The following is a 24,672-nucleotide window of genomic DNA, read 5'->3' on the forward strand; positions in this document are numbered from 1 at the left end:
GTAATTAATTATTCTTTATCGAAATCATACATGAAATAGAAAGTGACTAGCATGTCAATCCTCACACACAAACGAAATTGAAGATTACTAATTTAGTTTTCCTAGCTCATTGCCTCAATGCAAAATATTGGGTACGTTACTGTCTATTTAATTTTTAATTTATATTTATGTATATTAAGTGACTCGAATCTCAGACATATTAATTAAAGGAAAAATGTATTATCATTGAGTTGCGCTTCAAACATGTTTAGGCCAATTATATATAATTAGTCTCCATTGTCCAAATAAGTTCCGTCTGTAAATTTGTAAAATGTAAATGATTTCTTAAATAATACTTCGTCCTTCCACGATATCATTTTCACTTTTGTCATTTTGATCTGTTCACAATATCATTTCCACTTCCATTTATAATAGTAGGGGTGGAAGTGGGACTCAAACTTCACTCATGGAAATATCCATTATTATCCACTATTATCCACCAATTTTTTAAAATCCGTATCGTCCATAAAGTGAAACGATATCGTTGACGGGGGAGTACTATTTACTGTTAGTTTATACTACTCCCTCCGTCCCAATATTCAAGTCCCGTATTCCTTTTTGAGCTGTCCCATGTAACAAGTCCCCTTTCCTTTTTTAGCTAAAATTAGGGATGAATTAGTAACTTAATTAGCTATACTATAAAACACAAAAATTAACCCTAAAACCTACCCACCCACCCGATCTGCCACTCTCTCTCTCCTCTCTTCTCTCTGACGCCTCCACCATCCTCACGCCATCCTCCACCTTCCACCGCTTCCAACACCTTCCACCTCCTCGCACCTCCGCCGCCATCCTCTTGCACTGACGCCTCCACCATCCTCACGCCTCCGCCACCATCCTCCTGCGACGCCTCCACCTTCCTCCTGCTCCGCCGCCTCGCGCCTCCGCGGGCTCCAACGCCGCCTCTGCCGCAACAGCCGCCGCTCTCCGCCTTCTTCCACCGCCTGGCACCTCCGGCGCCTCGCGCCTTCGCCACCATCTTCCTGCGCCGCCTCCACCGCCATCCTCTTCCACCGCTTCCCACCTCTCCACCTTCACCGCCTCTACAACCATTTTCTTCGGCCGAACAAACAGAGCCACCACTGCGCCGGACTCCAACACCTCCGCGCCACCGTTCCTCTCACCCCTCCACCTTCCACCGCCTCCAACACCTCCTGCTCCGCCTCGCGTCTCCGCCGCCAATGCAACTCGCGCCGCCTCGCGCTTCCGTCTTCACGCGTCTCCAACGCCACCGCCGCTTCGCGCCTCCTCCTGCACCGCCTTCCACCACGGGCAGATCTGCTCAAATAATTTAGGGATTTGCAGGTATTTAGGGAAAATTGTCTGGTTTTGGTTGTTGGGGTGTGGTTGCATATTTGCAATTGAATTTGGTTTCTGAATTGATAATGAAGCATATTTCAGTGTAAGGTGTTATAGAGCTGGTTTGGCCGATTTCGATTTTAATTTTGTGTGATTAGTTCAAAATAACGAGGATATGATCTGTGTTGGTTGTGATGTTGAGATAGCTCGAAGTTTAGATTCGTTTCGTGCTTAATTAGGGTTTTTGATGTGGAAAAAATGGTGCAATGTTGTGTTTTGCAGCCATGTTTGGAGGTGGTAACAGATTATTGAAGCATTCAAGAGGAACAAAGAAAATCCAGTCTCCAGTTTTCATTGCATTGCTGATTTTGGCTCACGGCTGCAGCGGTAGGGCGGCTAATTTCTGGGATAAGTCTCCACAGTGTCTGCATTGTCAATTGAATTCCAGTTTTTTAATTTTGCTATATTCCTTGTTGTACTTGTATTAGTCAATTGAATTAGTAAATAAAATAACATTAAATAAAGCACTAATTATGTGGTCCCTACTACTTTTGCATTCACTTTAACTCTCCTAAATACCCGTGCTCAAAAGAAATGTGACTTCATTAACGGGATGGATGAAGTATATTTTACCGATAATTAGATTATTAGAAGGGGAGTGTGTAAAAGAAACCCAATGGCCAAGTAAATTTCTTAGTTCTAGTTAGAAAAGTAGTTATATTTTCTATACTTAAAATGATGTGATATAGTTTTATAAATAATTAAATCAAAATCAAATCGGATGATAATTTGACAATTAGATGAATTCTTTATGCATTCCTCCTTTATATTTTCTCAATTTGGTTGTTGCTGCAAAAGAAATTGTATTAAAAAAACAATGCAACTTTCGCAATAGTATTTTCCACTTTTCCAGAACTAGCTAACTAATTACAGTGAATTCGGAAATAGAAAAAAACTCGTTTTTCTCCTCTCTTTTTTTTGTTACTTTTTTCTTTTATGATGTTCATCAGAATAAATAATATTCGAAGTAGAGTAACAAATAAACCAGAACAGTAGCGGTGGCCTTAAATTAATATTGTAACTTCTATGAATGTGATCATACTGCCATACATAATAAATATATACGCTTTTCTAATTTAATTAAATAAAGGATTATTGCTATAACACCTAGCATGATTTTCAAAGATTTTTAAAATTATGATCACATTTTCATTTTTTATTTTTTTAAATTTTAACACTTCCAACTTTTTCAACAAAATTTTCAGACGTGTAATTAAGATTAAGATTAAGATTAAATATGTTGTTTTACCGATGAAATGACCTATTGTCACCGCCGGAAAAATTGGGATGTCATCATTGCAAACGCTCAAGAGGTGACTTTGCATTTGAGTCGTACGTATCAGAAAGCATGTGAAATTTGCAAAATGGAGTAAATGTGTGTTATTGAATGCTTAACTTTAAATAAGGGTTATGTAGCAGATAAGTATTTAACATTTACACCAAAAAGTAAATAGATCTTTATTAATATATTTTGTGTAATTAAGTTTCTAATGTTCATAAATTGAGGTAAATAGATTTTTTTAACATTCATAAATTAAGACAAATACTCCCTCCGTCCCACCATTTTAGTCCCCTCCCATTTTTCACACATATTAAGAAAATGCATTTAATTTTTATATTTTTATCTTTTATACCCTTATTTATTATTTTCACACATCCTTTTCACATTTAAGTGAAGCATTAAATAAGGTTAATTAAGTAAAAATAATATTTTTATATAGTATTAATTAGAAAAGTGGACTATCTTTTTGGGACATCTCAAAATGGAATAAGAGACTAAAATGGTGGGACGGAGGGAGTAAATTTTTCCGCTCTAACAATTATGAATGTTAGAGACCTATTTGCCTTAATTTATGAATATTAGAGACTTGTTTAATTTTCAGTGTAAGCGTTAGAGTTACTTTTACTACTTAATCATTCTTTTCACTTTTTTTCTAAATTCTTGATTTATGCATTTTAATTTTATAGTAGTATTATATTTATTTCTTTCTTTTTCTAAATTTTTAATGTATCTCTTCTTAATTTTATATTATATTTTTAATACTTTTGTAAATAAATTATTGCATTAAACGTAATGTGTGCATTTATTCAAGATAATGCATACTCCCTCCGTCCCATATGTATAGGCTTATTTATATAAAAAGTACTCCATCTATCCGCCAAGAGTATGTTACAATTACAATTTTAGGCGTCCGTAAAAAGTACGTCATTTTCTTTTTTACACTACAAGAAAAATGCTTCGTCTGTCATCTATTAGCAAATCGTCTATCATAAATGAAGATGTAGTCTATTTAGGAGCACTGATAGACGATGGACGACCGCATGTCGTCTATTAGCTAATTAAGATATGGTCCACATCTTTTCTTTATCATTTATCCTTACCAATATCCATTATTTATATATATAAAAAAAATCACCTCTTATTCAATTTCAACCACTCATTTCAAATAATGGTGGGACCCTTTCTCTGATACATAAAAATCACCAACTATTTTATTAAATCTCGTGCCCAACCAAAGTGATATACTCTTGGCGGACGGAGGGAGTAATGTGTTTTCACTCATTTACTATTATATCCATATTTAATTATTTAATTTACTCCAACTTTAATTCATCATTAAATAATAAATATGAAAATATTAGGAAGTTTACTTGTATATTTTCATTTCCAATAATATTTTTAATCTTTGTGTAAATTCCAATCAGCCTATATATATGGGACGGAGGGAGCATATAAGTTATTAAATTACTATATCACAAACAACACACACACACACACACACACACACATATATATATATATATATGTCGCAGCCCGATATAGCCAGTGATAGCGTATACCAAGTATCGTACGACTAATAAAAGAAATAGTGAAAGAAATAGGAATACATCTTGTTTTAGCGGAAGCAATTGCAAACTTTACTCATTTTAAAGAAGGATTTCAAGACCAAAATAATTACTAGCTTGGGTAAACATGATTAAGCCATTGAAACTTAGCAAGGGTCTGAGAAGTATTTCCCCTTATGGGATATTACAGACATAAGCAAATTAAATAAAGAGTTTCATCAGAGTTATGCAGCGAGATGCGTTACTATATGTGTGAAGACATATAGCAGGGAGTTCAAATTCTTATAGAGTCAAAGCTTATAAAGATAAATATGAGACATAGGAAAGACACAGCCAACTGACAATTCCAACAGCTTTCACCCATCCTCGCGCCAAGCCAGACCTGCACATTTAGAAATACATGCAGGGCTGAGTACCAAAAAGCACTCAGTGGACTCATGCCGGAAATAATTGAAATGTTGCTCTTAGAGCTATATGTCAATCTTGCCCTTTTCAATGCATCAACAGGATTTAACTGAGATTAAAAATACCTGTTCATGTTTTTCTGTCATAAACTCATTTGCATCATCATAATAATATCATTAGTCTGCAGACATTATATATTCACGGTATGTGCCAACTATGAGAACTCATATAATATATATATAAGGTGAAGAGAAGGAGGCCTCCTTCAAATCACCGTGACCGGCCGACTAGAGACGGCTCACGATCACCTCTGCGCACAAAACCTTTACTGTCATATAAATCAGTCAAAGGCCGATATCTTGCATCATGATCATAATCATGTCTTTCATAGAGGCAACATACCATATCTCATTCTCATCAATAATAAATATGGCAAGTTGACAATTTTCATAATACTTATCAATAATGCTTCAACATGCTTCATTTTCATAAGAATTTGCATTTGTACTCATTATCATGGTAGCTAGCCATAATAGAGTTAGAATAAAGCCCACCTGTCTCAGGGGTCGATGACGTAACGCTCAGAGTCGTACTAACGCCGGCCGTCACTCGAACCTTTGGTGGCGCACGTGGTTTAGATTGTCATGTGACAAAATAAACTCTAGTTAGAATTTCATCTAACTAATATCTCAATACTTATGCTTTCATCATATGCTTAATCTCATCTTATAACCTATCTACTATTTACCCAATTGGACCTCTCAATTTAATTAGATATCTTATCCAATTAAAAGACTCTCAATCCTAGGTAAATAGCATTCATAAACATCAAATAGTCATTCATACTTTGCAATAATCAATTTCCACATAATACATTTTCACGATTTATCACAATAGTCAAATGACTTAAAAAAAATAATCCTATGAACTCGAAATCTTTTTCCTTGTAAGTAAATTCCCAAATATTCACGTAAGCTTGGAAATAAATATAAAATTTTCTAGTAGTATTTTCATGACATAACATGGTGTATTAATCCACCAAAACTTTAAAATCCTCAAAACAATTACAAAGTAGAAATTTTCAGACTCCTACAGTTTATCATTCTGCTCTGCCTCAACTTTAACGAATAAACTGTTTTGACTCAGAAATCTCCTAGATTCGAGACTTACACTGTTGAAAACCTTTCTGCGTCTAGTTTTATTTAAAAAAAATTAGAGTGAAAAACTCCAAGTGGTTTACGAGATATGGGTGTTTTCCCACAGTCTACCAGATTCGGCAGTTTTGCACGACTGGAAGCTATGATTTTTGAAAAATAGTAAACGTTGGCCAAATGGTTTGAAATTTGGTGTAAATCAGTATAATACATGTATATTTCTACCATAAAAATTTGGGAGGCTGAATGTTTTTGAACGTTACTGAAAAGTGTGACTCTAGGGACTGCCTTTCTAAATTTCCGGTGGACATGCGCAGTAAAAGTTTTGCATTTTAAAAAGGTAGTAAAAGAAGTCCAAATGACTTGAAATTTTACCAGCGTCCTCAAGACACATATATCGACACACTGTAAAAGTTTGAAGAGTTTTAGACGATGGAAACCTCGTCGACTGATCAGTCCAGAACGTAAGAAAACTTCTCAAAATGGTTGAAACAACAACATATACACATATCATCATAGATCTATACTTTCATCACCATTCTCATGCATTTTCACACTAATAACTCATCATGCTTCAATTATGCATCAATATACATGCTTATACCACAAGAAAATATATATATAACATAAGAGGAGGATTGAGGTTGCTACCAACAAGATCAATGGAGGTGGAGTAGAAGATGATGCGTAGTATGCTTGGAGCTTGAGCTTGAAGATGAACACTTTAAGAAACCTTAGTTCTTACTATATTTGGTGGAACAAGAAAAAGAAGTGTGGTGGAGTGAGGAGGAGGAGGAGGGCTGCTGAAAATAAAGAAGAATAAGAGAGGGAGGGAGATGAGAGAGAGGTGTGCATGTGCTTGTGAGCTTAAAGTGTGGAGGAATGAGTTGGCTAGTTAGATTAGCTTTTTAGGGGCTCTTTAATGGTGCATGTGATTTCCATTGATGGGAAAGAGAAGAATAATGTGGGAGAGTGGGGAGGGAGCTAGTGCTGCGTAAGGGTGAGAGAGTGAGAGAGAAAGAGTGAGAGAGATTGAGAGAGATAGAGAGAGTGAGAGAGAAAGAGAGATAGGTGTGTATATATATATATATATATCTATATATATATATATACTTGAATAATTATAACTCTTATTTAGTATGTGGGAAAAATATATCTCATGAAAATATATTTATTCATGTGAGGAAAAATTATCTCTATTATGATATATCTAATATCATAATAACAATGCATCAATAAATCATATGTGAATATTCTACCAAGTAAAATATTTATATCACATAGACATTTTAATAAAAATATAGGGCGAAGATAGGTTTCTCAATAAGAGAATTTATAAGACTCGAGAAAATAATATCGCCTCCTATTAAACTCTAAAAATTTCTTATCTCATTTATTCGCCCACGTGCATAATTCCTCTAGCTACTATTTAAAACTCAATTTAAATTCGAGCTAGGGCACAAATAGCTTCTCAAAACACGGGGTGTTACAGTTACGGTTCTATTTTTTAGAACCGCCGGTTCCCGATTCCGAACCAGAACCGTGGAACCATAGAACCGTGAACCGCTGTACTTGAACCGTGAACCGTGCGAACTTTGAAGGTCTTCGATGGGCTATATTAATGCATGTAACGACTCCACTAGAGATGGAATCTAGAATCTCCAATTTGTAAACCAGCACCTTATTCATTTGGCATTAAATTATAATTTATCTATGTTAATTTGTCATTAACATTTATTATCATTATAAGTAGTTATTGGATAAATTGAGAATTGAGCTGAATAATAAGTCGAGATAATTTAATCCAATAGTGGAGGAAGGAAGTATAATATTTTACATTATGATTTGTATATGTATACTTGTGTGTGTGTGTGTGAGAGAGAGAGAGAGAGATTGCAATTTTCTCCAATTTTTACAGCTACTACAAGAAAAATGAGTGGCTAGCAATTAACTTTTCTAGTTCCCTCTCCATATTTTCTCTTTCACAAACTGACATGCACGTTAACTTGCTTCTAGGATTTTCTATGTATTTTCTTTAATTTTATATTCTAGAAATATCACATATCTTCTATGTATTTTCTATGTTTAATGATTTACATATATATGAAATTTATCAATAAATTGAATTACAAAAGTTTAAAATATATAAAAATAAATATTATTGTATACTGAGTTAATACAAAATTATCCGAGCACCTTGACCCCAAACATAAATAATATTATCTGAGCACCTTGAGTTAATAAAAATAAATATTATTGTATGAATTTAACAATATTTATTTTTGTTTCCTTTTCGTAAAAGGGTGGTGATTCTTGGGTGATAGCAGAAGCAAAGCAAAGTATTAAAAATATTTTAGTGTATAAGTGAGGTGCTCAACTTGAGCTGTTCTCTCTCTCTCTCACTAAATTTGAAAAAATATGTATAGGTGCAAGCTGTAAAAGTGTAAATGCATGTAGTGTATGAATGTATAGGTCCAGTGCCTCCAAAGTCTTGAGAAGCGTGCCTTGTCATTGATAGCTTTGCGAGGGTGTTACTTATGATGCTTTGGATATGCCGAACTTTATGGATATCAAAACTGGTCTTTATTGTGATTTACAAATACTTTTTCAAGATTTTACTTCAAAATATGGTCCAAATATTTCTCGAAAACAAACTGTTAGGAGTACCGGGTCTTCCTCTTATGGATTTGACACTAGTACTCAAGCGGGTCAAATGCTTCAAAATTTTTTCGCCAACAAAGGTCATAGTGGTAGTCAAACACAATTTTTCGAATTAGAAGAATACCTTAGGGAGCCAAAGGGAGGAGAATTGCTTAATGCAGGGCCAAATGACGTGGACGTGTTGAATTGGTGGTCAATTAAGCAAGGCCAATACCCCATCCTTGCAATCATGGCGAAAGAAGTCTTTTCCGTCCCCTCATCAACTGTAGCGGTCGAGCAAGCTTTTAGCGAAACGGGATACATGCTCGATGAACGAAGATCCCAAATGGCACCGCATAATCTTGAAGCCCAACTATTGCTCAAAGATCATACATTAGCCGAAGCAACAGAGCAAGAAAATAAATGAGATGATTTGTTCGTAGAGTACCCCATATCCACGACCGAAGGCGACACCACCGATGCGAGCGAGTCATCTCAATGCACCGAAGGCGAAGACTTTGACGATGACTTCGACTTCGACATGTAGAAAACTTCATGATTATGCGGTGTCACCAAAGGTAAGACGAAGGTAAGAGAACTACGTGGACTTTGATTCCTTCGGGATACGTAGGCAACTTAATTATAACTTAAATGTTATAATTAAGCTCAAGTCCTATTTCCTTTATTTCTTTTTTCCCCCAAATAACAAGTTGTAAATTAAGAATATTTGTAAGAATAACAACTTTTATTTTATATTTGTAAGAATTGTAATTGCAGTTTTTAAGTTAAGAATATATAAGAATATATTCTTTGTAAGAATATATTCTTTGTAAGAATATATAAGTTAATTATATAAGAATATAAGTTAATTATATAAGTTAAGAATATATAAGAATATATTCTTTGTAAGAATATATTCTTTGTAAGAATATATAAGTTAATTATATAAGAATATAAGTTAATTATATAAGTTAAGAATATATAAAGAATATATTCTTTGTAAGAATATATAAGTTAATTACTCCCTCCGTCCCGTTATCAATGGCACGTTTCTTTTCGGCACGGAGATTAAGGAGAAGAAAATTAGTGAATAAAGCTGTATGGTCCACATGATTAGAATTGTGTTTAGGGATTGTTTATTATTTCTAATTTATCAATATATAAAAACATTTATTTCTTGATTCATTAAATAAATTTAAAATCTGTAATTAATTTATCATTTCTTAACATTAACACTAATTTCACAAATTCACGAACTGGGAATTAGGAAGAACATGAACTAGGGTGAAAAATCAAAAATTCATGAACTTGGTGAAATTCACGAAATCAATACAAAACAGAATCAAAATACCTGAACAAAATTCACCAAGCAACAATAAAGATCCTAAAAATCAACAAATATTCACAATTCATGAAATTCAGGAAATCAACTAAAATCAAGAATAAGATTCCAGAAATTGTATGAAATCAAGAATAAGATTCCATAAAAATCATGAAATCGACGAAATCAAGAATAAGAATAAGAATCAGATCTGGAGCAGGCGGCGGAGGTGTGGAGGCGCGACGATGGAGCCGCTCAGATCTGGCGCCGCACTGGTGCTAGGGTTTCACTCGGTGACGAAGGAAGCGGCGGCGACGTCACACCCAGACCACCGCCGGGCCGCTGATATGGTTTCCTCAGAGGGGTGAAGGCGCGACGATGGAGCCGCTCAGATCTCGGAGCCGGCGGCGGATGGAGCAAGCGCAGAGGTGTGGAGGCGGTGGAGGGTGGTGGCGGCGCTAAGCGATGGAGGGTGGAGGCCGCGCTAGGGTTTAAGAGATGGTGGTGGAGGGATGAAGAAGAGGGTAGAGAGGGCAGGAGAAGGCGGCGGGTGGATGCGAAGTCGTCGCGCCGTCGCCGTGGAGGAGGAGGAGAGACGGCGAGTGAGAGTAATTGGGAGAGAGAGAGAGTGTGTGTTAAGAGTGAGAGTATTTTTTTAAAGTGTTTAATTAGGCTTTTAATTATGATTTTAATTAACATTAATCAATCCCTTATTTTTTTCAAAATAGGAAACGTGCCATCAATAACGGGACAGCCCAAAAAGGAAAACGTGCCATTATTAACGGGACGGAGGGAGTATATAAGAATATAAGTTAATTATATAAGTTAAGAATATATTCTTTGTAAGAATATATAAGTTAATTATATAAGAATATAAGTTAAGAATATACAAGAATATATAAGAATAAGAATATATAAGTTAATTATATAAGAATATAAGTTAATTATATAAGTTAAGAATATATAAGAATATATATAAGAATATATAAGAATATATTCTTTGTAAGAATATACTCCCTCCGTCCCTGAAATAAGTTCATCTTTTTCCTTTTTGGGACGTCCCCCAAATAAGTTCCTCTTTCTTTCTTTCCATTTTTGGACAACTACCCCACCACTAATAATACTTTATTTATTCTTACTTTTCACTTTTTCACCATTCCCAATACTAATTATAACAATTTTTCACCTTTTCACAACTCTCAATACTTATTATAACATATTTTTCTCCACTATCAATACACTTTACCAATTTTTCTTAAAACTCGTGCCGTCCCCAAAGAGGAACTTATTTTGGGGACGGAGGGAGTATAAGTTAATTATTTTATATTTGTAAGAATATTTGTAAGAATTGCAATTTATAAGCTAAATTATATTTGTAAGAATTGCAACTTTTATTTTATTAAAGCATATTTTATTTAATTAAAGCATATTTCATTTAATTAAAGCATATTTTATTTGAATACAATTAAAAAAAAAAAAAACTAAATCACGGTTCGGAACCGGAACCGGCGGTTCAGAACCGAAACCGGAACCGCCGGTTCACGGTTCGGAACCGGAACCGTGGAAGTTATAAATCGGTTCGATTCCGGTTCCCGTGTTCGGAACCGTGGAACCGCCGGCTCCGGTTCGGTTCGAACCGGGAACCGGACCGTGGCCATGTCTAGTTACGTATCCTAAGAAAGAAAAAAAAAACTCAGGTACAATTCTTAAATTCCTAAAAATATTTTGAATTTACTGACTTTAGAAATAATAATAATAGAAATACGTATAAACAATAATAGTAATGATTATAAAATTATTAATTGTAATGATAATACAAAATAATAATAATAATAATAAATTATTATTATTATTATTATTATTATTATTATTATTTTATTATTTATATTTTATTATTATTATTATTACATTCCTTATAGATACCATCCTCGTAAATCCTTTATTTCATTCCATTTCAAAATTGATGGGCATCTAATTCCATTCCAAGAGACCTATTTCATAGTACCATTGAAATCAATAACATTCAATCTATATTTCCTTTTGCAAAAAAAAAGAAAAAAGAAACAGGACAGTATTTTTTTAAGAAAAGAGAATAGTAACCATTTTTCTAAGAAAATATTACCGTTTCAAAAAAAAATATATATATTACTACTAAGAATTAAAATTACTATCGCTTCAAAACAAAAAAAAATTCACTATCCCTCAATAAAAAAACAAAAGAATTAATATTACTAAGAAGTAAGAACATAGAGGAAAAATGGGTGAGTTTGTGCGTGCGTTGTGTTTGTATGTGGGCAGTCTCCTGACTCCATAGAATTAGAGTGAAGCAATTGAAGAAATCTTCTCCCAAATTACAGACCCATTCCCAGACACTCAACGGAGGGAGTGTGTGTACGCGCGAGAGAGAGCAATTTGACTCGGTAATGAATGATTGAGGCGTTGCAATTCTCAGAGTCGAAAATCCAGGTGAGAAATATTGCCTAGAGTTTTGTACTTCACCCCATGTTGATTGAATGCTCAAAGAAAATGCCTTTTATCTCTAATCTATCCTGCAGGACTTTGCGTTTCCCATTCAAAAGAATGACAAATTAAAAGCACATTTTGGTGTTTGAGGGTTCACTGATCTGTCAAGAAAAAACTAATTCTCTGCTGGCAGTGTTGTTTTGAAATATTTTGTGCCAACAGAAATTCATGTCTCTTAATTACTACTTTACTAGTCTGTTAGAGTCAGCCAATTAATCGAATAACAAAGACTATATATTTAGTCAATTTTATATGTGGAAACATCGTTGAGCATGGCTATTTGGAATTGATGGATGAATTTTTCTCTCATTCTACCGGTTCTGATTCATTTGATCAAAAAGTGAATTGAAGTTTAAGATAGTGTATAATTTTATTGTCACTAGCATTCTTCAAGAAGGTGATAGTGGTCATAAAGTGTGTCTGAACTTGTCATAATCTTTAGTGCCCACTTTGCTTGCAATTCGACAGTATTTTCTTCTGTCATTTAACATGGATGTAGTGCTTTTTATTGAGCAAAGACAGAGGAAGGATCTAGCAATTCTTATGGTTGAAATTAGTTGCTTTAGCATGAGTCTTCAAGCTATTTATAAATTCCTTTTATTGAAGCTAGTGCTGATCACCCCCCTCCGTTTCCACCGTGAGTCAGCTTACAGATAAACCAACACACTGTAGAACTTTTCGCTGGTATAGTTTGGTTTGATGAGATGGATAATGAAGTTGTGGAGGTAGATATGCAGAAAAGGCAAAAGAGTAGGGAAGCTCCAACCCAACATGGAGATGATGAGGCTGAAAATTTAAGTGGAATTTCTACCAGTCAGGCTGATGCTGGGAATAATAAACCATATGTTAATATGGAGTTTGAATCTCAAGAAGCTGCAAGGGAGTTCTATGATTCATATGCCAGGCAAGAGGGTTTTAGCACTCATGTTGGTCAATATACCCGAAATAAGCCTGATGGTCCGATTGTTTCTTGGGAATTTTTCTGCTCCAGCGAGGTTTTCAAGAGAAAGAATGTCGAGAGCTGCAATGCCATGCTTCAAATAGAGCGTAAAGATACCGGCACTTGGGTTGTGACAAAGTTTGTTGAGGATCATAATCATTCTATTGTGAGTCCCAGCAAAGTGCATTTCCTTAGACCTCGCAGGCATTTTGCTGGAGCAACAAAGAATGCCCTACCTGAGTCAGCTGATAACCAAAACGATGTTATGGTCTCTGTGGATGGAAACCATGTATTGTATGATTCCAATCTTGTCATGAGGAACACATCACCCATAGAGGCAAATCCTGTTGCAAAGAATATGTCTCCTGCAGAAACAATCTCTGTTGGTCGTACTGCATCCTGCGTGGAAACAAGTCGTGCCACTACGAGTTCTGTTCCAGTGATGCCACTGCAGTATATTCAACCTTCTAGTCGAAGAAGAGCTCTAGGAAGAGATGCTCATGACCTTCTCACTTATTTCAGGAAAATGCAGGCTGAAAACCCTGGGTTTTATTATGCTATACAGCTTGATGACGACAACCGCTTGAGCAATGTTTTCTGGGCTGATGCGAGATCAAGGTCAGCTTATAGTCACTTTGGTGATGCAGTTACTTTTGACACAATGTATAGACCTAATCAGTTTCAGGTCCCTTTTGCTCCCTTCACTGGAGTAAACAATCATGGACAAATGGTTTTATTTGGCTGTGCTCTTCTTTTGGATGAATCAGAGGCTTCCTTTGCTTGGGTGTTCAAAACATGGCTGTCTGCTATGAACAACCGGCATCCTGTTTCCATAACAACTGACCAAGATAGGGCCATAAAGGTAGCAGTTAATCAGGTGTTCCCAGAAGCTCGTCACTGCATTTGCAAGTGGCACATCTTAAGAGAAGGCCAAGAAAGATTGGCGCACGTATACCTTGCTCATCCTTCTTTTTATGGAGAGCTTTATAGCTGCATCAATTTTTCTGAGACAATTGAGGATTTTGAATTATCATGGAGTTCTATACTTGACAAGTATGATATCCAGAAAAATGAGTGGCTTCAAGCTGTATATAAAGCTAGGAAGCAGTGGGCTCCTGTTTATTTTCGTGACACCTTTTTTGCTGCACTTTCATCAAACCATGGAGTAAGCTCTTTCTTTGATGGTTATGTGAACCAGCAGACGACAATATCCATTTTCTTCAAGCAATACGAACGTGCTTTGGAGAATTTTTTAGAAAGAGAAATAGAAGCAGATTACTACACAATTAGTGCAACTCCTGTACTGAAGACTCCATCTCCAATGGAACAACAGGCAGCTAATTTATATACAAAAAAGGTTTTTGAAAAGTTTCAAGAAGAACTAGTTGAAACTTTTGTACACACTGCCAATAAGATTGATGGTGATGGTGCAATTAGTAAATTTAGGGTGGCTAAGTATGAGCATGATCACAAGGCTTACATCGTCATATTAGATGTTTCAGAAATGAATGCAAGTTGCAGTTGCCAGATGTTTGAGTATTCAGGGGTTCTATGCAGACACATATTGACTGTCTTTACTGTCACAAATGTTCTCACTGTTCCATCTCAGTACATATTAAAGAGGTGGACAAGGGATGCAAGAGCTGGCTCGTTGGATGAGCAAGATACAGGTGTCTCTGCGGAATCTCTCACAGTTCGTTTCAATAATCTTTGTCGAGAAGCGCTAAAATTTGCAGAGGAAGGAGCCATTGCTGCAGAGACTTACAATGCAGCTGTTGATGCTTTACAAGAAGGTGTCAGGAAGATTGCCTTGGTGAAAAAATTTGTAGCAAAAAACATGCCTGCTACATGTCAGAGCAGTGGAAATTTCCAGGATAATGGTAGCAAGAAAGCTTTCGTAACAACTCCTGACATGATCCCATCATTATGGCCCTGGCAAGATGCTTTGTCTAATCGCTTTAATCTTAATGATGCTGGAGTCCCAGCTGCTGATTTGAGCCAGCCAACTTTGGCCTCTTTGGCTATAAACCGTGATGGTGTGCTTGCTGATAATACTGTACGGAATATTATTTGATTTGTATATTTTTCATTTTTAGCTGGGGGTATATTAAGCGGTTTTCTTCTTATTATTTCTGCATTGTAGGTGGTTCTCACTTGTTTTAAGTCCATGACATGGGTTATTGAGAATAAGAGCACAGCAAGTAAAGTGGCTCTTATCAATTTGAAGGTATGCATTGCTTTGTTAAATATATTTATTTTCCACTGTTTAGTGTTACATATGAAAATTCATCATGTCTGGTCATGACTCATGAGCTTTCAGGTAGCTCCGTTTCTTTGTTTTCATCTCATAGTACCTTATAACAACTTCGCCAAGTACATTTCTCTTATATCTACCGTTTTGTTTGCCCAAGGCAGCTCCAAGATTATGGCAAGGCTCCCTCAGGAGAAACTGAGGTGCAGTTTAGACTTACAAGAACGACGCTGGAGCCAATGTTGAAATCCATGGCTTACATAAGTCAGCAGCTCTCAGCACCAGCTAACAAGGTTGCTGTCATCAATCTAAAGGTGCTTTCTTCTGTCTATGAGATCCAATTCTATCTGCCCGAAGTATTATATGAAGCAAGGGTTTCCTTCTGATCTTTTGCCCAATCTCATTGATCTGTTATATCCATTTTATTTAACCACTGAGTTTGCCTTCTGAAAGTTATCCATAATAGTGTGGTTGCTGCTTGTTCGTTGACTTTGATTATGGTTGGTCTGGTGATACAGATCATTATTTAGTTATTGTTATCTTTATTTAGTTATTTAGGGCTAGAATAAACTAACGGGTCAGGGTTTTGTGTAGGCTCCAAATTATTTACTTGGGCCTCAAGTTTCTTTAGGTCTTTAAATAGTTATTTGTGAGCTAGGGTTTATTATTGAGATATTACGTTAGATTTGGGAACAGCTTCTGCTGTAGGGCCTCGTTTGAGGAGGGTTTCTTTCTGTTATTTATAGTTCATCCCAATTGATTTATTCTTTTCTCAATCCCTTCACTCTATCATCTGGATTCATAAGCTCAGTTTGCTGAAGATACATCAAATCTTTATCAATAATTCATATTTTATCTCTTAATCGTTGAAAAAAAGGTCTACTTTACCGTGAATTGACCTGAACATATGGAAGTGAAGAGTCATTTGAGTTATGTGCTTTTGGTAGATGGAGGGGAAAGTTTGATGATGCAAATATGTGTCAATAATTTATACTTGAAAACTTAATGCTCATTGATGCTAATTGAAAATTGACATTATCCTTGGTTGTCACTTAGGAGAGCTAATCACTATTTAGAGGCCTTTTGGCATCATTTTCTGTAAGTGCCTGCCACCACATTGGGGACCTCGCGCTATCATGTTATACATTAAGCTTCTGATGTGGAAAACTGAAAATGGGTTAACATTCAGTTTCCGTCTGGGAAAAATACCAAGTGATGATTTGAACAAATAATAGTTTGGTAGATTTGATGTAAGGTATAGGAGGATTGAACTGTTTTACTGCGGTAGCTCGGTTTAGTTATGTTTGCACATTTTTTTCGTCATTGAATAACTTTCAAGCCACTTCAGAACAATGTTATCGATGGCGGATGGCGGTCCATGGCGGTCAGGCCCGAAAACCGCCATAAGACTATGGCGGGTGCCATGGCGGGTTATGGCGGACGTTTGGCGGATTATTAAAATAATAATATATATAATTATATATATACAAATTATGAAATTAAAGGATGCAAAATACATAATAGCATAGAAAACTTGATATCCAGTTCAAACATAACACAAAATTCTAAGTTCAAGCATAACAAAACTTGATATCCAATCTGAAACACTACAGGTTTCCAAGGACAGATTTTAAACTTGGTCCTTGGCCTGTAGCTATGTTGAGCCATATATTTCTACGTATGGTCAATAGAAAGTGTCTTAACAGAGAATGAATATAGACAACTTTCTGATTAGGGCTTCATATATATGGTATGGTGTTAGAGTTCAACACTGATAATTGACCAGTCTTTTTACCTTACAGAAACATAAAATAGGAACATTTCTACAGTGGTTGGCTATATATTTGATTTTACTTCTAGAGACTTTATGATTGATAGGCAGGAGCTATACACAATCTTGGTGACTATTAAGAAGTCTAGAATATGTTTGTTATGATGTATTGGATGAGGGTTTTTGGTTGTTTAATACATGCATTTCTATAACAAAGGAACATATACAAGAAATTATTCCTAAATTTTGAATGCTGATGTACGACACAAATAGTGTGATTTCCAGAAAATCATAACGGTTTTTACTATAAAGTTTTTGTGAAAACCTATATTTCATATTGATCTTGACTATTTGTTATGCAGAGTTTCCTTACTACCTGTGTAGTTTAATTAGTGAAAGTTGAGTGACACCTGTGCATTCGTAAGAACTACAGTACAGCTGATCTTGTGGATTGTGGGTCAACCGAATCTACTGTAAAAAGTCATTATAATTTCTATCATATAAAGTATTTAAGATAACTTGTAATCCACCCGTGTGATGCACGTTAGACATTAAACTGCAATTTTATTTTTAAAGAAACGTATAAACTAGATATTTAAAACTCTAATCTGGATTACATTTTCATAATGAATCAATAACTGTGGATCGAGCGGGATGACCCTATTAATCTACTGTAAAAAGTCATATAATTATTATGTAGAGTATCTGAAACAATTATTGAATAATTAAGTGTCTAATTTCATAGAAAAAGAGGCAATAATCAACTGTATACCTTTTGAGGAAATTAAGTCTAAATTGTCAATATCAATTGTTAAAAACTTCACAATTGAAAAATGTGTCCAAGGTATGCATTGGGATTGCTATATATTTTAGAGGGATATAACCAAAAACATTATGAGGAATTTTCTATTAAAGTTTGTAATATGGAGTTAAGCATGGCTGCAACTGGAATTGTAGGACCATCAATGCAAGGCCTACAGAAAGACCAGAAATAAAGAATCGGGGCAAATCTTTTGATGAGGTTCCTAGAACATAGGGGTAAGTTATGACTGCCACATTCATCAAGTCATCTCTTGACAATTAGAGGATTCTGGCACCACTACTTGAATTTCGCCACCGTTCTTGTTGCTAGGTGAATAAGATTGCGATAGTGGCTCTCCAATTAACCACGTCTGCACCTAAACACCGGAACTCACCAGAAGGACATTAAGAGATTCTTTATCTTGTAACATTAGGGATTAAAATAACAATATGCTTACGTTAGAAAGTCACTAAACGTTGGGATATAAAATGATATTAACCCAATTTTAAACTCGTTTTACTCTTAGGTGTGTTAATGTGATTCTGGGCGTGGCATGGTTCGCCACTGGGGTATTAAACACAATTGGGCAAAATAAAAAATGGATTTCGGGTGAACGACAATCTATTGTGTTTGAAGGGTGATCCTTCATGGACCAGACGAGTGTGCGGCTGTGGAGATCTGCCGTCTTTGGAGGTGGGCGGACACTGTTGGTTAATGTGGGCAATCAAGGGGAGTGGTCCTCTACCTAAATATAGCTTGACTGCCTATGAAAAGAAGACAGAGTTTGAGGCTTTGATTTTGGCCTTCCCGGCTGTTCTACAGCCACTCTTGGGCCTTCCTCCTCATGTGAGTGATCACGATATAACTCTCCAGCAGGGCCCTTAGCCATTTGGTTCAGCTGCACTGATACAATCACTCCCAAAGAGATGAGATTGAGAAGTTGGTAATTGAGATGTTGGTGGAGGGCATAACTCAACCGAGTTGTAGTCCTTATTCGATCTCTGTTCTTTTGATTCGAAAGAATGATTTGCTCGTGAAGGTTTTGTGTGGACTAATGCGCATTGAATAAAATCACATTCCTTGTAAATATCTTGTACCCGTGATCCAAGAGCTGTTGAAAGAGTTGCATGGGTCGTGTTGGTTCAATAAAAATGAATCTTGTAGCAGGGTATAATCATCCGAGTAGCTCGTGAAGATGTGCCAATGACGACCTTCAGAACCCAAATCTGACCACTACGAATTTCTAGCATGTTGGTTGGCCTTACTAATGCCCCCTGTCACCTTCTAAAGCTTGCTAAATGATATCTTTCGGCCTTTTATGCAAATTCTACCTGCTCATCATTTTTTTAACGACATATTAGTCTACAGCCGCACACATCCACTCTAGGTATTCCAATTCCTTCACACTCATTCCTTAATTATTAATCCTAAAAAATGTGTATTAGGCATTTCAACTGTGGAGTATCTGGGTCATATTGTGTCAGCCAAGGGCGTTCACATGAATCCTGTGAAAGTGGTGGCAGTTGTGGAATGGCTGACTCCCTTGTCACCCTGTCTTTGCTTTATTTGTGACTGCAGTAAGATTGTGGCTCCCTCAACAGCCTTACTGAAGAAAGAAACTTTGAAACCATGGGATTGGTCAGAGGCGAGGAGGCCAACAGGGCTTTTGAGGTGCTCAATACAGTGCCCCAGTCTTAGAAATATCTTCTCTAAATCCTCTGTGGTCGAATGTGATGACTCAGGACGTGATCTGGGAGTGGTCTTGTGTAGGACAAGCAACTATTTGTCTATTTAGCAAGAGTCTATTGGGCCATTTATTGAATAAGTCTGCCTATGAAAAGGAGTTCATGCCCTTAGTTCTGTATCTCAGGAACTAAGGGCACTTAGAAATTCAAGTGGGGGATAAGATGTATCTCAGTTCAGCCTCTCATAGGCAGCAGATGTTATTTGCAGCTGCTAATACAAAGTTGTTTCCTTATTTCTTTGGGCTGTTCGAGATTGAGGCAAAGGTGGGCCACGTGGTACATCGCTTGAAGCTTCTGCCTCAACATCATGAGTACACCCGGTTTTTCACTTGTCCCTGTTGAAACCGGTCATCGGCAGTGCTGCAGTTATTCCACTCTACCAGATGATGTTTGGCAGTGGATAGTCCCTTCTTGACCTTACCATACTTAAATAGTAGTTTAAGAGTTGGGGTTTGTCATCGGAAATTGATCGTAGAATTGAAAAAGCTCCATTCTTGAACTGCCTTCACTTTATTACTACTCCCGCACTTTTCGTTCTTTGCGATACCACAAAGAGGAGAGCTATGTTTTCTCCACTAACATTATAAATTGGAATTTATCTCTTCCCCCTCCCCCCCAATGCAAGAACAGGAATCCCACTTCATCGTCCCCCCACCCTTCTCCCTAAAGAACAAAACAAATAAAAAGTAATCCATATGGTATGGTTTCAATTTTGATTCTAACTAAATCCTATTTTTGTCTTCCAGCTCCAGGACGCCTCCACAACTGGAGAAACAGAGGTGAAATTTCAAGTTTCAAAAGATACTCTGGGTTCGATGTTAAGATCAATGGCTTATATCAGAGAGCAACTATGACAAGTAAGTCGACACCTGCACACCCCATCACTCATTCTATATCCACACCTTGCTTTAAAGCATGTTGAAATTAAGTCGAATCGTCCCTCTTATATAATGATATGTAAAATTTTTGACGTTCCAGTCGTCATCATACACCCTATACCCTTTTGTTGTTTCCCAACTTCATTTTACTGCATTTCTGTTAGGATTAACCGAATTCTTGGCTTCTATTTGGTTCAACTGGTTAAGTCTCCTATGGGAATTCCAAATTTAATTCTTTCTTGAACATTACGTGACAAGTGACGTATATAGATAGATAGATAGATAGATAGATAGATAGATAGATAGATAGATAGGGTATTGCAGCACCATTTTTAATTTTTTTGCAATTATAAAATCTCCAGTATTTTCAACATAATTCACCGGAATTAAAAAAAAAAAAAATTGATGTTGAAGTTGTTGCATTCTAAAAGTTACTATTGTAGTGGAAAATAAAGATAATTTTACATTTAAAAAAATAGTTCATATATATTAAATTAAAAATTGGTGTTATAATTGTTGCATTCTAAAAGTTTCTCCCTCCCTCCACGAAACATCTTCCTAGTCTAGTTTTGTAAACAATTAGTACACCCTTCCATCCTCCTGTGCGATGCAAGACAATCATAAAAATTAAGTGACATTTCAGTAAATAAATACAAATATTAAACATAATTTATAGGTAAAAAGAAAACCAAATTATCAATAATTCGACAAAAAAAATAAAGACAATATTATACTCCATCCGTCCACGAAACATCTTTCTATTTTGTCATTTTCGTCCGTACACAAAACATCTTCCTAGTTCATTTTTGGAACTAATTCCACTAACCATAACCCTTACAATTCTCATATATTTACACACATTGTCACTAATGGACCGTCAACTTTTCATTTTAATTGATCCATTAGTCACTATTGTCACTTTTTCCAATTTGTGGGATCTTTTCTCCACTCATCAAATACACAACTAGCTTTTATTAAAACTTGTGTCGACTCCTATTAGGAAGATGTTTCATGGACGGAGGGAGTATACATTTTAGAATATTTTTTTTATATACAACATTTGATGATCTCATTTTATATACATGTAATCAATATTTTCTTATACTACCATCATTTATATCATCAATAAAAATTTAATTTTTTTTAATTAGTTTTATCTCATTTGATGTAGCAACATACAAAATTACTAAATATTTTCATACACTAACATAAATATGCTTAATTATATTTAATGTTCTATTTTAATTAGGGTTAGGATCAAGTGAGAACCACATCTTTTCGTGAGAACTGCGAATCATGAACAATAGATGGTCATACATGTTATATTTAACTGTTTCACGGTTTGATTATATTCTTATTCATATATATTATGTGTTTGTTCATGGTTCTCCGCTCTCACGAAAAGATGTGGTTCTCATGTGTTATTACCATTTTAATTATATCTAAACTAATATAGGGATGGGTTATACTAAGAATGCTTTATTTCATGAGAGATGAAAATGATTGAATAAGCTAGTATATAGTGTTGCATAAACTGCTTGTAATGACTGAATAACATTTTTACATGGGTTCGAATCCTGGAGGGAGCGGAAATTCTATCTAATTAATTGAATTTTGTTATTCAGTCATTACAAGTAGCTTATGCAACACTATATGCTGACTTATTCAATCATTCTCATTTCTCACAGCATATAGGCATTCTTAGTTGATCTTTTACCAACTAATATATATATATATATATATATATATATATATATATATAGGGGGGCGGTTATTCAATAAATCACCCTTATTTTAAGAATTACGAACCAGCAAAAATGCATGAATTTTATGTATAACACGCATGAATAAACTGTATAAAGGCATGAATTGCGAAAAATAATTTTTTGCTACCTTTGGGATTCGAACTCAGGACCATGAATTTAACCAACAAGGTGATGAATCAACCGTAGATCTTGATGATCTAAGGGCTGAAAATGGTTCCTAATTTATATTTTAAGAAGCGTTCTTATTTTAGCCTTCCCCTATATATATATATATATATATATATATATATATATATAGGGGCGCGCTCCAGTGAGACCCCATAATTTTCGTGAAACACTAGGACAATGAATAAGACATATAATACTAATGAACAAAACGTATATCTAATGAACAAGATGTATATACTGATGAAAAATAAAATTTAAAAAATTCGTAATAAATAAGACATATATACTGATGAACAGGGCCGTATATACTGATGAACAATGCAGTATATGCTGATGAATAACAAAATTTAAAATATTCTGCTCCCTCCAGGATTCGAACCCTGTGAAAAAAAATCACCCTCCAGATACAATATCAGTCATAGGATTGATAAAATAAACGCACCAGATCGTGCCCTAGATCTCACTAAAATTAGGGGGTCTCATTGGAGCGGCCCCCTATATATATATATATATATATATATATATATATAATTAATTATTTATCTATAAATTTATATTTAAACTAATACAAAGTTTACTTTTAAATAATTTATTCTTAAAATTAAAAAGTTCTAAACTGAATCAATCTAATTCCCTTCTCTTTAGTTGGAATAAAAATTACTCTCTCCATCACATAAAAAGTGTCCTAGTTTGGTTCGGCACAGAAATTTAGGTTGGTATGATTAAAGAGTAAAAAATAAAAAGTGGTGGAGCCCATTTTTACTCTTATACATGTTTCCTTAATCTTATTTGATGTTGAACCTTCTATTTACTTTAGACACATTTTGTAAGGAACTACACTTTGTCATAATCTGATTGAGGAATTTTGTATCGTACAGCATGCAGTGATTATAAAAGTCTTTGGCAAGAACTTGTCCGAGATAGAACGTATAATTGTACATGTAGCAGCCAGCAAAGGTTTGTTCATTCATCTTGATGACCTTTTCCAGACATTGTTGTTGGATGAAAGCGCTATTTACTCTAGTTACCTCTACTACCTATTTTCATTTCTTTTCTAACTTAATCTGTAGATCACTTTGCATCTTCCTCATAAGCAGAATATTAGATGTGGCTTTACTTGCAGCTTGTGGTACACATGGATCACTTTGAATTGGTGCTTTGTGTGACTCATTCTTGTATAAGCTAAGTAGCTTCTGGTAGCCTCATTGTGTTTGTAGATATGAGCGAGATCTCACAATCGCTATTCTTAAGCTCGACACTCCAACGCCAATTGTAGAATGAATACAGTGGACACACTAGAAAATAATTTCATAATTATATTTTATATTTCATTTGTTGCAACAGACTTCATGCTGTAGTGGTTGCTTTGAGCTTTTGATAAGCATTCTTCGCTTCTATTGCTTAAAATACAATAGAATTGATGAATGCACACGTTTACTTTGTGGTTTATTAACTTTGACAAGTATTAGCTTATGCAGTTAGTATGAGCACCTTGAGCTTTTGTTGATGCGGCATGACTCCGCATTTCAATGCTTGTTAGATGTGTGTCGTTTGAGGAGCATTTACTTTTCATTATTCATAAGACACATAATTGAGTATTCTTATTCTTATTATTGAGATTTCTTCAATTTCACTATTTCAAAGTTTATTATTATTTTTTTTTATCTAGGCCAATCTTCAAAAGTAAAATGCCCCTTAGTGTTGAAATGATAGTTTGTGTGGCATCCTCATCGGGTGGTGTTCACTAGGTGTGCACAGGATGACATTTCTCAAATAAACCTTTTAGGGTGCGTTTACTTTAGTCGTAAAATTTTCATTTGAAAAATGATGGATAAGTAAATATGAGAAGATATCTTTTTCTTCTTTCTTTATCATATGTTTACTAGAGATGAAATAAATGAGAAAATGTTGAAAAATATTTTCACACTCATACCATAGGACAATATTATCCAACATTAGAGAAAAAATGAGTGAAAAGGAGTTGTTCGAGAAAATATTCCACCCTGCCCGAAGAAAATTTTCTATCGTAATAAGCATGTGAAAATAGTGAAAAATGGGTACGC

At 35.3% G+C, this 24,672-nt stretch overlaps 1 protein-coding gene and 1 long non-coding RNA gene across 15 annotated transcripts; one reads left to right on the top strand and one right to left on the bottom strand.

The window, feature by feature from the left end:
- Nucleotides 1-4,446: 4,446 nt before the first annotated feature.
- Nucleotides 4,447-6,850, bottom strand: LOC131023866 (uncharacterized). The gene is made up of 3 exons (XR_009101544.1): nucleotides 6,456-6,850; nucleotides 5,205-5,265; nucleotides 4,447-4,627 (listed from the first exon to the last, which is right to left on the bottom strand). It is a non-coding gene; the product is annotated as an uncharacterized LOC131023866 (long non-coding RNA).
- A 5,135-nt stretch (nucleotides 6,851-11,985) lies between these two features.
- Nucleotides 11,986-23,940, top strand: LOC131023867 (protein FAR1-RELATED SEQUENCE 3-like). Of its 14 annotated transcripts, none has more exons than XR_009101548.1 (7): nucleotides 11,998-12,231; nucleotides 12,321-15,284; nucleotides 15,372-15,455; nucleotides 15,644-15,793; nucleotides 20,544-20,654; nucleotides 23,488-23,566; nucleotides 23,680-23,940. XR_009101548.1 is itself a non-coding variant. In XM_057953495.1 (6 exons), exons 2-5 carry the CDS (start codon nucleotides 12,993-12,995, stop codon nucleotides 20,649-20,651), a joined length of 2,634 nt encoding a protein of 877 aa, XP_057809478.1. In that variant the 5' UTR covers nucleotides 11,986-12,231; nucleotides 12,935-12,992; the 3' UTR covers nucleotides 20,652-20,654; nucleotides 23,488-23,940. The 14 variants fall into 14 exon arrangements, 6 of the variants coding, with proteins under 6 accessions (XP_057809478.1, XP_057809480.1, XP_057809479.1 ...); XR_009101547.1 differs by having other exon boundaries at nucleotides 12,788-15,284; XR_009101546.1 differs by having other exon boundaries at nucleotides 12,895-15,284.
- The last annotated feature ends 732 nt before the right edge of the window (nucleotides 23,941-24,672 follow it).

Source organism: Salvia miltiorrhiza, chromosome 4 (assembly GCF_028751815.1).
Source record: "Salvia miltiorrhiza cultivar Shanhuang (shh) chromosome 4, IMPLAD_Smil_shh, whole genome shotgun sequence".
NCBI classification, from domain to species: domain Eukaryota; kingdom Viridiplantae; phylum Streptophyta; class Magnoliopsida; order Lamiales; family Lamiaceae; genus Salvia; species Salvia miltiorrhiza.